Below are 12,330 nucleotides of genomic sequence, written 5' to 3' on the forward strand. Positions count from 1 at the left end.
CCCACCGCTGAGCTCCACAAGCAAGCTCGCTCCTGGGGGGGGGGGGGGAGGGACCGGGGGTCGTTTATTTCGTTCTCCCGGTTTCCCTGTTGCAGCAAGCACCTTCCTTCACCTCAACGGCCACAGGCGAAGACCCGCCCCCGTCTGGACCCTTGCCGCCCTCCCCAGCCGCACCGAGAGGCCCGCGCGGAGCCAATCGACCGCTGCCCCGAAAGCTCCTCCCAGCCAGAGCCCATTGCGGCCGCGGCCGCGTCCCCGCCCCACTTCTCCCCGCGCCCCCCTCCCCGCCCCGGCTCACCCGCGTGGGACATGGGCGCCGTGAAGTTCCCGTAGCGCTCCTCGTTGTAGACCACCACGGCCGAGGCGTTCCTGCGCGCCGCCACCGCCACCTTGTCCTTGAAGGTGCAGCCCCCGCGAGCCACCAGGGCGACCCAGGGCTTGGCGCCCCAGCCTCCGGGCGCGGGCACGTGGAAGCGAGTGTCTGGCGCGCAGGCCTCGGCGTACGGCGCGCGGGGGGCGCCCACCAGGCCCTGCGCGCTCTCCTTGGGCGAGCTGTCGCCGAAGCGGCCATCCTCCGAGACGCTGCGCACCGTCAGGTTCGTCTGCGGGTCCACGTACGCGGTGCTCACCAGGGCCGAGTACCACTCGAGCGCCCGGCCCCGGGCCCCGGGCGCGCACAGCGCCAGGGCCAGTAGCGTCAGCGCGCCGCGAGCCCGGACGTGGGCCTCGGGCCGCCGCCGCCAGGCCATGGCAGCGCTGCGGGGCTGACGAGACTGAGGAACAGACCGGCGGGCGCGGAGGAACGACGCTGGGTGGGGGTGGGGCCGAGGCGCACGAGTCCTTCGCGGGGCGGGGGGCGGGGCCGTTTCTGGCTCCTCCCCTGGCGGGCTCTGCGCTCCAGACGATCTCGCTCGGATCTCTCCGGGCGCGCGCGAAGCAGGTGTGGACGGAGGCGAGAGACGGGGGCACGCACAGCCCGCGAAGAGGCCCGCCGCCGCCGGCTCTCCCGGGCCGGGGCCGTGCTTGCGCAATAAGCCGCGGAGAACCCCGGAAGCGAGAGGAAGTGAGTCCCGAAACGACGGCGGTGACTGAGAAACCACCAGAAAAACGGGAAGCTTCTGCGGAGTTGGGCAAGAGGTCGTGGGAACGCGAAGTTTATGAGGACAATTCGCTGTGCAGGGCGCACGGCCAAGGCCTGGCTTGTCCAGAGCGGCTCAGTGCGCACCTTCCTCTCCCGACCGCTTCGGTGACCTGGAATGCTAGCCGATTCCTCCTTGCCTCTCTCAAGGGTTACATTGGTAACACTCGTGTTTGTTACGGAAGTTCAGATGTAGTCTGTAGTTTCGAAATAAATACCATGAACTAATTCCAGCTTAGATAAGCACTGAAACTGTCCACACAAAAAAAAAGAGAGAGAGAGAGAAAAGGGTTTGTTTGGGAATACCCCTTTTCCCAAAAAGCTACCAAAGGTCTAGAACTGCGGGAGGAGGCTGGGAGGAGGCTGTTGCGGTCCCAGCGAGGGATTTGGCGGGCCCTTCCTCCTCCCCCGGTGGCCGCTGACATCAGCCTCTCCCGGGCTGCGTTTACAACTGGGCTCCCGTTGCAGCCGGTTCCACAGTCCATTAGCTCTTCCCTGAAGTTGGATCACTTCTCGGTTTCCTACGAGAAAACTAAATATAAAAGGTCAAAAGAGTTCAGCCTTCTCTCTCTCCAGCCAGCAGGACAAGCATTCTCACTGCCCTGCCCCTGTCTAAGTGGGACATGACTCCCAGGGGTTTGGACCTTCCTGGCAACTTGGGACACAAATCCTAGAATGAACTGGGACTCAGCATCAAGGGATAGGAAACCTCCAGCAGAAGGGGGGAGAGTGAAATGAGACAAAATAAAGTGTCAATGGCTGAGAGATTCCAGAGTCCAGAGGTTATCCTGGAGGTTCTTCTTATGCATTAAGTAGATATCACCTTGTTAGTCAAGATGTAATGGGAAGGCTGGAGGGAACTGCCTGAAAATGTAGAGCTGTGTTCCAGTAGCCATGTTTCTTGAGGATTGTATAATGATGTAGGTTTTGCATTGCGAGTGTGTGATTGTGAAAACCTTGTGTCTGATGCTCCTTTTATCTACTTTACGAACAGATGAATAAAACATAGGGCATAAAAATAAATAATAGAGGGAACAAATGTTGAAATAAATTTAATAGATTGAAATGCTAGTGATCAATGAAAGGGAGGGGTAAGGGGAATGGGAAGTATGAAATTTTTTGTTTGTGTTTTTATTTCTTTTTCTGAATTGATGCAAATGTTCTAAAAAATGAGCATGATGATGAATATGAAAAAAAAAAAAAAAGAGTTCAGCCTTACCCTCCCCTCAGACCTAGAATAGGGGAAGTAAGTGTTGGGAGTCACCCCAGGCTGGGCAACAGGTCCTAAGGCCCTTCTTTCGGAAAACTGACATACTTGTAGTTCCGGGAAGGCACCTTTGCAATTTCAGGCTATGACTTGAAAATTAATTTCCTTCTTCCTGATATGAACTCCTCCTCCTTTTCCTTTCTCTCGGTCCTAGCAAACACCACTGGTCTACAAGTTTTAGGGCAAAAGCTATTGCATCTGTAGAACTGTCCTGCTCCCTGCAGGCAATCTCAGGTGCTCCTGCTTTCTTTCTTGCTGTGTGTACGATGCTTACACATTTCTGTTGTACCAGGATACTTGTTTTTCCAAATAAGCCTTCTAGCTTTTTGACAATGCTCTGAGCCTGATGAGGGCTGCGATTGTGTCTTTGCTGTTTTCATGAGCCTACCTCAGCTAGCACAGCATCCTGTGTACATAAATGTTGTTAAATCAGTAAATAGTTTTTTCCCCTTGTTCCAGAATTTTGAATTCTATAGGTGACTAAAAGTGTTTTGCTTAGAGAAGCCCAGAGGTGCACTGAAAACAGGCTTTGCAGCTTTTGAGCCTCTAGGCCCAGCTCAGCTTCTTGGTCTTTTTTTTCATTATCCATTCCTGGCCCCAGCTGGTTTTCCCTTGATCCAAAGCTGGCACCACTCCCTCAAACCCTCAGGGTTTCTTTCCCCACACCCACTGCCAAAAGCGCTCAGTCTTTCAGCTCCCCCTTCCCTACAGCCCCTGAAGAAAAGCGAATAGGGACAGTCCTCCAACTCTTTTTAAGGGGATGGGAGTCATTACCTTTTCTTATAAATGTTTTATTATGAAACGCTTCCCAAAGTAGGAGACTAGAATGATGAACCCCTCTGTACCTAAAACTTAGATTCAACAATTATCAACTCATGGCCAATTTCAAGTGTAATTCCCAGCCACTTTATCCATCCCTACTAGATAAAATGAAGGCAATCACAGACATATTGTATTCGTAAACATTTTTTATATATCTTTAGAAGATAGGGACACACACTCTTTAAAACATAAATGCAATATCATTATCATGCTTGGAAAAAATTGACCTGTCCTTGAATATTCAGTCAGTGCATAGATTTCCCAATTGCCTAGTGAATGTTATTTTTTTAAAAAACTTTTAATTTTGAAATAATTTCAAAATTACATGACAGTTACAAGAGTAATGTAAAACCCATAGAGAACATCCCCCCTACTCTCAATCCACAGTTCTAATATTTTGCTCTATCATTCTGTCTATCCGTCTATCTCTTGATAGCTCAATCTACGTTTTTGTGAACATTTGAGCATAGGCTGTATACGTCATGCTCCTTGAACACATAATACCGCCATGTACATTTCTTAAGAACAAGGATATTCACTTACATAACCACGTTAAGGGCGCTTACCAAGTTCAAAGAAATTTAACACTGATCTAAAACTTTCAGTCTATATTCTAGTTTTTTCATGTCCCAGTAATGTCCTCTTGAGCCTTTTCTCCTCCATTATTAGGTCCAGTCCAGAATCATGTATTGCATTCAGTTGTCATTATCTCTTTATTCTTTTCTTTTTCAATTGTGGAACTATATACAACATATGTTTTCCCATCTCAACCATGCCAAGCATACCACTCATTTGGATTGTCACACTCACAATATTACAACATACTCACCACCATCCATTACCAGAACTTTCCCATCACCCCAAACAGAAACCCCACACCCGTTATGCATTTACCTCCCATTCCCTCCTCCCACCTCCTGCTGGTAACCTGTATTCTCCTTTCTGTCTCTATGACTTTGCATTTTCTAGCTATTTCATGTAAGTGAAATTATGTGATACAATCTGGTTTATTTCACACCACATGATGTCTTCAGGGTTCATTCATACAGTAGTATGTATCGGAACTTCCTTCCTTTTTAAGGCTAATATCCCACTGTATGTATAGATCACATTTTGTTTATCCATTTATCTGCTGATGAACTTTTGGGTTGTTTTCACATTTTGGCAACTGTGAATAATCTGCTATGAACGTTGTTATACAAATACTGTTCAGTATCCTTCAATTCTTCCATTACTGCTTATTTTTATATTTAGTTGATCTTTGGTAGTGATTGCTTTAGACCTCCTTCTTATTTCCTTCTGTGTATATTTTTCTGATATTTTCCTTGTGGCTACCATGAGGCTTAAATTTAACATCATAAATCTTTTATAATCTTGTTTGGGTTGATACCAATTTAATTTTTATAGCATAGTCAAACTAGTTCTATACCACTCCATCTTCCCCCCACCCCACACCTTCTTCTAGTTTGTTAGCTGCCGGAATGCAATATACCAGAAACAGAAGACTTTTAAAAAGGGGAATTTAATAAGTGGCAGGTTAAGTTTTTAGGCTATGGAAATGTCCCAATTAAAGCAAGTCGATAAAAATATCCAATCTAAGGCATCCAGGGAAAGATACCATGATTTAAGAAAGCTGATGAGTTCAGGGTTTCTCTCTCAAGTGAGAAGGCACATGGTGAGCACAGACAGGGTTTCTCTCTTGGTTGGAAGGGCACATGGTGAACATGGTGTCATCTGCTAGCTTTCTCTCCTGGATTCGTGTTTCATGAAGCTCCCGGGAGGTATTTTCCTTCATCTCCAAAGGTCACTGGCTGGTGGACCCTCTGCTACTTGTGGCTATGTCATTCTTCTATGCTTGCTCAGAATCTCTTGGCTTTCTCTCTTGTAGTTCTCTTTTATAGGATTCCAGTAAAGTAATCAAGACCCACTTAGAATGGGTGGAGACACATCTCCACCTAATCCAGCCAAACAACCACTCTTGATTGAGTCACATCTCCAGGGAGATGATCTAAGTAAGGTTTCAAACGTATGGTACTGAATAGAGATTAGAAGAAACAGCTGCCTTTACAAAATGGAATTAGGATTTAAACGTGGCTTTTCTAGGGTACATACATCCTTTGAAACCAGCACACACCTGAATGTAGTTCTTGTTACAAATTATATATTTATGCATTACAAGTCCAAAACCATTGATTTATCATTACTTTTCATGCATTTACATTTTAGATCCTGTGGTAGATTTAATTATATACCCCAGTTTAGACATGTTCTTAATCTGCATTCCTACAGGTGTGAACCCATTTGTGCTAGATTGAAAATATGTACCCCCAAAAATGTTTTAATCCTGATTCAATCTTGTGGGGTCAGTCATCTCTTTTAATCCTGATTCAATACTGCAGGTTGGAAACTTTTGATTAGATTATCTCCACGGAGATGTTGTAAGACCACTTGTGGGTGTGACCTTTGATTAGATGGAGATGTGACTCTACCCATTCAAGGTGGGTCTTGATTAGTTTACTGGGGTCCTTTAAAAGAGGAAACATTTTGGAGAGAGTCAGAGCCTACAGAAACGACAGAGCCAACAGAGAGAGGGAGCTGACACATGTGCTTGGAACCCAGCAGATGTTGCCATGAGATGTTAAGCAAACCAGAACATGGAGAGAGCCAAGGGAAGCCAAAAGATGAAAGCCAGCCCTGGAAAAGCAAAATGAGGAACCCTCACAGGAACAGAGGCTGAAAGCAACAGCTCCCAGGCATAAGAGACCAGCAGATGCCAGCCATGTGACTACCCAGCTGACAGAGGTGTTCCTGACTCATTGGCTTTCCTTGAATTAAGGTATCTTTCCCTGGATATCTTAGTTTGTACATTTTTATAGCCTTAGAACTGTAAACTTATAACTTATCAAATTCCCCTTTTTAAGAGTATTCTAGTTAGCTAGCTGCCAGAATGCAACACACCAGAGATGGATTGGCTTTTAATAAAAGGGGATTCATTTAGTTAGTTCTTCAGAGGAAAGGCAGCTAACTTTCAACTAAGGTTCTTTCTTATGTGGGAAGGCATAGGATGATCTCTGCTGGCCTTCTCTCCAGGCCTCTGGGTTTCAACAACTTTCCCCGGGGTGATTCCTTTCTGCATCTCCAAAGACCTGGGTTGAGCTGTGAGTGCTGAGATGAGGTATGGTGAGCTGCTTGGGCTGTGCTATGTTGTGCGCTCTCATTTAAGCACCAGCTAATTAAATCAAACATCATTCATTACAGCAGGCATGCATCTTAGTTTACTGCAGATGTAGTGAGCAACAGATGAGGTTCACGTACCATTGGCTCATGTCCACAGCAACAGAACTAGGTGCCTTCACCTGGCCAAGTTGACAACTGAATCTAACAACCGCAAAGAGCCATTCCAGTTCTGGCATATTGCATTCTGGCAACTTGCAAACTAACACACTGGCAGCTTGCAAATTAGCACACCATTGTAGATAGGGACTCTTGAAGATGTTATTTTAATTAAGATGTGGCCCAGATGAATGAGAGTGAACTTTAATCCAGGTTACTGGAGGCCTCAAAGAGAAAGTCACTGGGAGAAGCCAGAAGTTGGAAGTCAGCATGAACCCTGAAGAGAAAGGAGAGGCCATCACCATGTGACAGGAAAGCCAAAGAACCCCAAGAATTGTGGCAAGCCAACACCAGAATGACACTGACCCCAGGAGGAAGGAAGCCTTATAGCCTCTGAAAGTGCAAGACAAAATTTCCTATTGTTTAAGTCAGCCCATTGTGTGGTATTTGTTAAAGCAGCTTGGAAAACTAAGACAATTCTATGGGAAGTAAAAATTGGTGTTACAAACCAAACATACAATAGTACTGGCATTTCTATTTAACCATGTCACTGCTCTTATTGGATATTTTTATTTCTTCATATGGCTTCAGTCAATTGTTTAATGTCCTAACCTTTCAACCTGAAGGATTCCTTTTAGCATTTCTTGTGGGATTGGTCTAGTGGTGGCAAACTTCTCCAGCTTTTGTTTATCTGGGAATGGCTTAATCTCTCCCTCATTTTTTTTCTTTTTTTTCTCTCCCTCATTTTTGAAAGACGGTTTTGTCAAATATACAATTCTTGGTTGACAATTTTTCTTTCAGTATTTAAAATATTTTATCTCACTACCGTCTTGCCTTCATGGTTTCCGATGAGAAACTAGAACGTAATCTTTTTGAAGTTCCCTTGTACATGACATTTTGCCTCTCTCTTGTGGCTTTCAGAATTCTCTCTTTAACTTTGGCATTCAGCAGTTTGATTATAATTTGCCAATGTGTGCCAAGATAATTTGGGATTATCTTGTTTGAAGAGAGTCTTGGATGTGTATTTATCTTTCATTAAATTTAGGAAGTTTTCAGCTATCATTTCTTTGACTATTCCCTCAGCCCCTTTCTCTCTCTCTCTCTCTCTCTCTTCTCCTTCTGGGGCTCCCAGGATGCATATATTGTTACCCTTGATGGTGTCCTACATGTTCCTCAAATTCCATTGACTTTTCTTCATTCCTTCTTCCTTCTACTCCTCAGACTGGATGATTTCAAGCTGATGAATTTTTTCTTCAGCCAGAATCTGCTGATGAGTCTCTTTTAACAGGACTTTCAGTTCCTGTTAATGTGGTCTTCGCTTTGTTTGGTTCCTTTTCATAGTTTCCATATCTTACTGATATTCTCTTTGTGTTTATCTATAGTTTTTCTGATTTCCTTTAGTTCTTTGTCCATGTTTTTTGTTGAGCCTAATTAGGATGATTTAAAAAAATCTTTGCCTGTAATGTTCAAGACCTGTCCCCCTCTTTGATGCTTTCTAATGCTTTAATATTCTTCTCTGCCTGGACCACCACTTCCTGTTTCTTTATATGTTTTATGTTTTATAGAATTTTCATTTAAACCTAAACATTTTGAGATTTTAATGTGTTGTCACTGGAATTTAGACTCTGAGGCATCTGTTTCTTATTCTTGTATCCAACTGGTGTCATGACAGAGCTTTCTTAATGCCAGCAGCTAACAAACAAAAAGGAAAAATAGTTAATAAATGGAATTTTATAGAACCCAGAATGTCTTTCAGGATATCCAAGAATATTGTTGATTTGAGTTTGCTGTACTGTGGCAGTTTGAAATCTAGCTGAAATTTGCCTAAGAGTAACCTCCAGAATGACCTCTCAACTCGAAATCTCTTAGCCATTGAAACTCTATTTCTTTTCCCCCTTTTGGTCAACTAATCCATGATTCCAGGGCCAGGCTTATCCTTGGAATTTAATGTCTCATGATGCCAGGGCCACTTATGTCCTGTGATGCCAAGGTCAGGCTTATACACCTGGAAATTATGTCCCACATGGGGAAAAGGTCAGAGTTTGGCTTAGAGAGAGACCACATTTGAGCAACAGCAGAGGTTTTCTGGAGATGACTCTTAGGTACTAATCATAAGTAGGGTCAGTTTGCTATTACAGAAATAAATTTCATAAAAATTGAGGCCTTGGCTTATTAAATTGGGAGCCCATCTTGCTAAAGAAAATGTCAGGAATATACCCCAGGTAGGGAAGTTTAAAATTTCTATTTTTCCCAGTTCCTCAAGGGACTTCGCAAACATTTTTTTCATTTTCTGCCCCAAATACTCTGAAATGCATCATGATATAACATTAGATTGTACAGAATATTAAGATTTTATTCCTTATTCTAGGTTCTACATCAAATAAAGGTGAATTAGGATTTTAATTAACTGACCAGATAGATTAGCATGCTACAGAAAATTTAAATTTTGGACAAAATAAACATTTTTCTTTTTGTCTCATACAAAAGTTAAAGCTTTAAAATACAGACAATATTTATTAGTTTTTTAGCTTTTATATAGATTTAGCTTAGTTTTAACCAGATCAGCTTCATCGCACCTTTAATCAGAGTTTGATCTTTTTCAGCTTTGTTTTTCTTTTTTTAACAGTTGCTGTATGGATATATGCTGACTCTCAGAGCTGGAGAACTAAATCTGAATCCCAGGTGTCATGCAGATACTTAAAGTTCCAGGGAACTACTAGGTTATAAAAAGAGCAGAGTGTTTCAGAATTTAAAGATAATGGTTAGAGCTTACAATCTGAGCTGTAATTTTTATAAGCATTTTAAATGAAGCTAGTTTCAGGAAAAAAAAATATTAGACAGTTGTTTTTTATTGACAAACCATAGCAGAGATTTTGTTCTGTTTCACTTTTACACATTTACCAGAGTTATGTTAATTAACAGATAAAATATAATTTATGTATTTGTCCTGCCTCCCATTGTTTTTTGTCTTTCCTTGTTATAGATGAAGCTCTGACCTATAGCTGACTACATACACTTTTAGAGAAGTATTAGAGCAAAGCAGTGTAGCTGACAAGTAAATTTGGCTGCTGTGTATGATCTGTAGCTTTTTAAGAATAACTAAACCATGACTAACAGGACCACACCATTGTTTAACAACATGCAGATTAGTATTAAGATATAACATGGATAGTGAGAACAATGTCAATTTTTTAGGAACTTTATACAATCTCTAAATGTATGAATAATATTATTTTATGTACACAAATTTAACCAGCAACAGGATAGAAAATCTCTTTTAACCACTGTAATACTTCCCAAATACCTCCTATACAATAGGTTAAAACTATTTTAGCACCTTACTTGTACATGGTGGAAGGGCAAATTATTTGTGACAGTTTTTCCCTTAATGGTGAGAAGACATCTTCTGAAATAAAGGATGATAAGGCCAACATAAACATTAACAAAGGTATTATGCTGATGTAACATCTTTGTTTTCTAGTCTATAACAAACAAAATCTGTTTTATTAAACTTTCTACCACGTACTATATCCATTCCACCTATAGTTTTCACTTATCCAGACTGAATATAATCAGAAATAATTTGATAAATTCACAAAGCTTTTGAACCTGCATACTTACTTCCAATAACAGTATTCCTGAAGAGACAAAGATACTACAAAACAGTGAAAGAAGGAAGAAATTTATGCTTGTGCTTGGAACACAGCCAGACATCTATTTACTTTATACTCAGAACACACAAATGATTACTTTACAATATGCCTAAAATCTCTCAGTCCAATCCAGCACTACCTTCAATTATCAGAAAAGCCCCAAGTTTGAAAGATAATCAGCCTTTCAATATTTAAGGGATTTATATCCAGAAAAAAATCCTCAAATTTTTACATTATTGCCAAGTGCTAAAAAACACCAGGAATATGTTAGTTAAAAAAATTAAGTTATGACTTCTAAAAAAAACTAGTTCAGAACTCTATTTATTTAAATGCTACTTTCTTATTTAGAGGTCTTACAGGTATCGTTTCTTCTATGAGGCCTTCTTAGTTCATTCTTTATCTATCTGCTTTTTAAATTCTTTGGAACATTTTTATCCCTTTTTAAATACTTTTTAAATACTACATAGTGTAATGCCCAGTACATGTATATTCTAACGTGAATGTAAGCTTTGAAGCTAAAAATTAATGTCTTCTCTTTTCATGACACCATTTGCTAACAGAAAAAATACTGGTTGACATTAATAAACCCACTACAAAATCAAGTTCTTCCAGATGCTGAGGTAACAAATGTCCACGTAACCAAAAGCCAGACTCTTTGAAATCCAGGTAATCAAGGTTATTAAAAAAAATCCATTTATAGTTCTTACTAACTGAACTGATTTCTTAAATAGAATATGTTGGAAGTATTAGCATGTTTTTAATTTTATTATACTTTATAAGAGTCATCATTTACCAGGTACATTGCTCAGTACCTGTCTAGTTAGGCTATTTTAAGAGCAGCTTTGAGAATGTATTTGTAATACTAGCTTATTTTATCAGTAAGCTTAAATAAATTTAGGGAGAACACATCCAAGCAGAATAAAATCACATTTGTTTGATTCAAATTTATCATAAAATTCCTTTTTTTGGATGTTGGAAAAAATATCTTTGTTTTTATAATATTTTTAAATTACAAACAATTTTAAAAGTACATTTTCTGGCAGTTCCCTTCAGCCTCTCCATTACATCTTGAATAACAAGGTGATAGCTACTTAATGCATAAGAATAACCTCCAGGATAACCTCTCGACTCTGTTTAGAATCTCTCAGCCATTGACACTTTGTCTCATTTCACTCTTCCCCCTTTTGATCAAGAAGGTTTTCTCAATCCCTTGATGCTGAATCTCAACTCATTCTAGGGTTTCTCTCTCACGTTGCTAGGAAGGTCCACACCCCTGGGAGTCATGTCCTACTTAGACAGGGGGAGGGTGGTGAGTTTGCTTGTTGTGTTGGCTGGATAGAGAGGCCACATCTGAGCAACAAAAGAAGTTCTCTTGGGGGTGACTCTTAGGCCTAATTTTAAGTAGGCTTGACCTACCCTTTGTGGGGTTAGGTTTCATATGAACAAACCCCAAGACTGGGGGCTCAGCCTATAGCTTTGGTTGTCCACACTGCTTGTGAGAATATCAAGAATTCAACTTGGGGAAGTTGAATTTTCCCCCATCTCACCATTCCCCAAAGGGGACTTTACAAATACTTTTTTATCCACTATTCAAATCACTCTGGGATTTATTAGGGCATCACTCTGGAGAAACCAACAAAATCTCGTGTCCTACTCAAGGTTCCATGTACTTATGGTGTTCACTTTAGCTGTCTACATAAGTTATATTAGGAAATGCACTAGTCAAGATACAAATTTTGTACCAAATAAACATTTTTTGCTTTAGTCTCACACATAAGTTGAAATTTTAAAATATTAATTACCATCTATTTTCAGCACCCTGCAGTAATGACATTTCTTTGTTCTTCCTCATGCAAAAACATTTTAAAAATTTGTACATTTGGTCACTATCATTATACACTCTAGGCATTCCTAGATTATACCATCTCAATCTCTATAGTCTATCTTTCTTTCTGATTTCATTTGTTCCCCCAGCCCTCCTCCCTCTATCATTCTCACATTCAGCTTCATTCAGTGTTTTAACATAATTGTATTACAGTTAGGTAGTATTGTGCTGTCCATTTCTGAGTTTTTACATTAGTCCTGTTGTACAATCTGTGTCCCTTCAGCTCCAATTA

General features: G+C 41.3%; 1 protein-coding gene across 2 annotated transcripts in view; it reads right to left on the reverse strand.

The window, feature by feature from the left end:
- RNF149 (ring finger protein 149) overlaps positions 1-749 on the reverse strand; it is a 31,394-nt gene extending 30,645 nt beyond the window's left edge. For both annotated transcript variants that reach the window (XM_077133908.1, XM_077133909.1), the window contains exon 1: positions 299-749. In XM_077133908.1, the coding sequence (XP_076990023.1) occupies positions 299-749 (451 nt within the window). The remainder of the gene's footprint in view (positions 1-298) is intronic.
- Between the last annotated feature and the right edge of the window lie 11,581 nt (positions 750-12,330).

This window comes from Tamandua tetradactyla, chromosome 17 (assembly GCF_023851605.1).
Source record: "Tamandua tetradactyla isolate mTamTet1 chromosome 17, mTamTet1.pri, whole genome shotgun sequence".
NCBI classification, from domain to species: domain Eukaryota; kingdom Metazoa; phylum Chordata; class Mammalia; order Pilosa; family Myrmecophagidae; genus Tamandua; species Tamandua tetradactyla.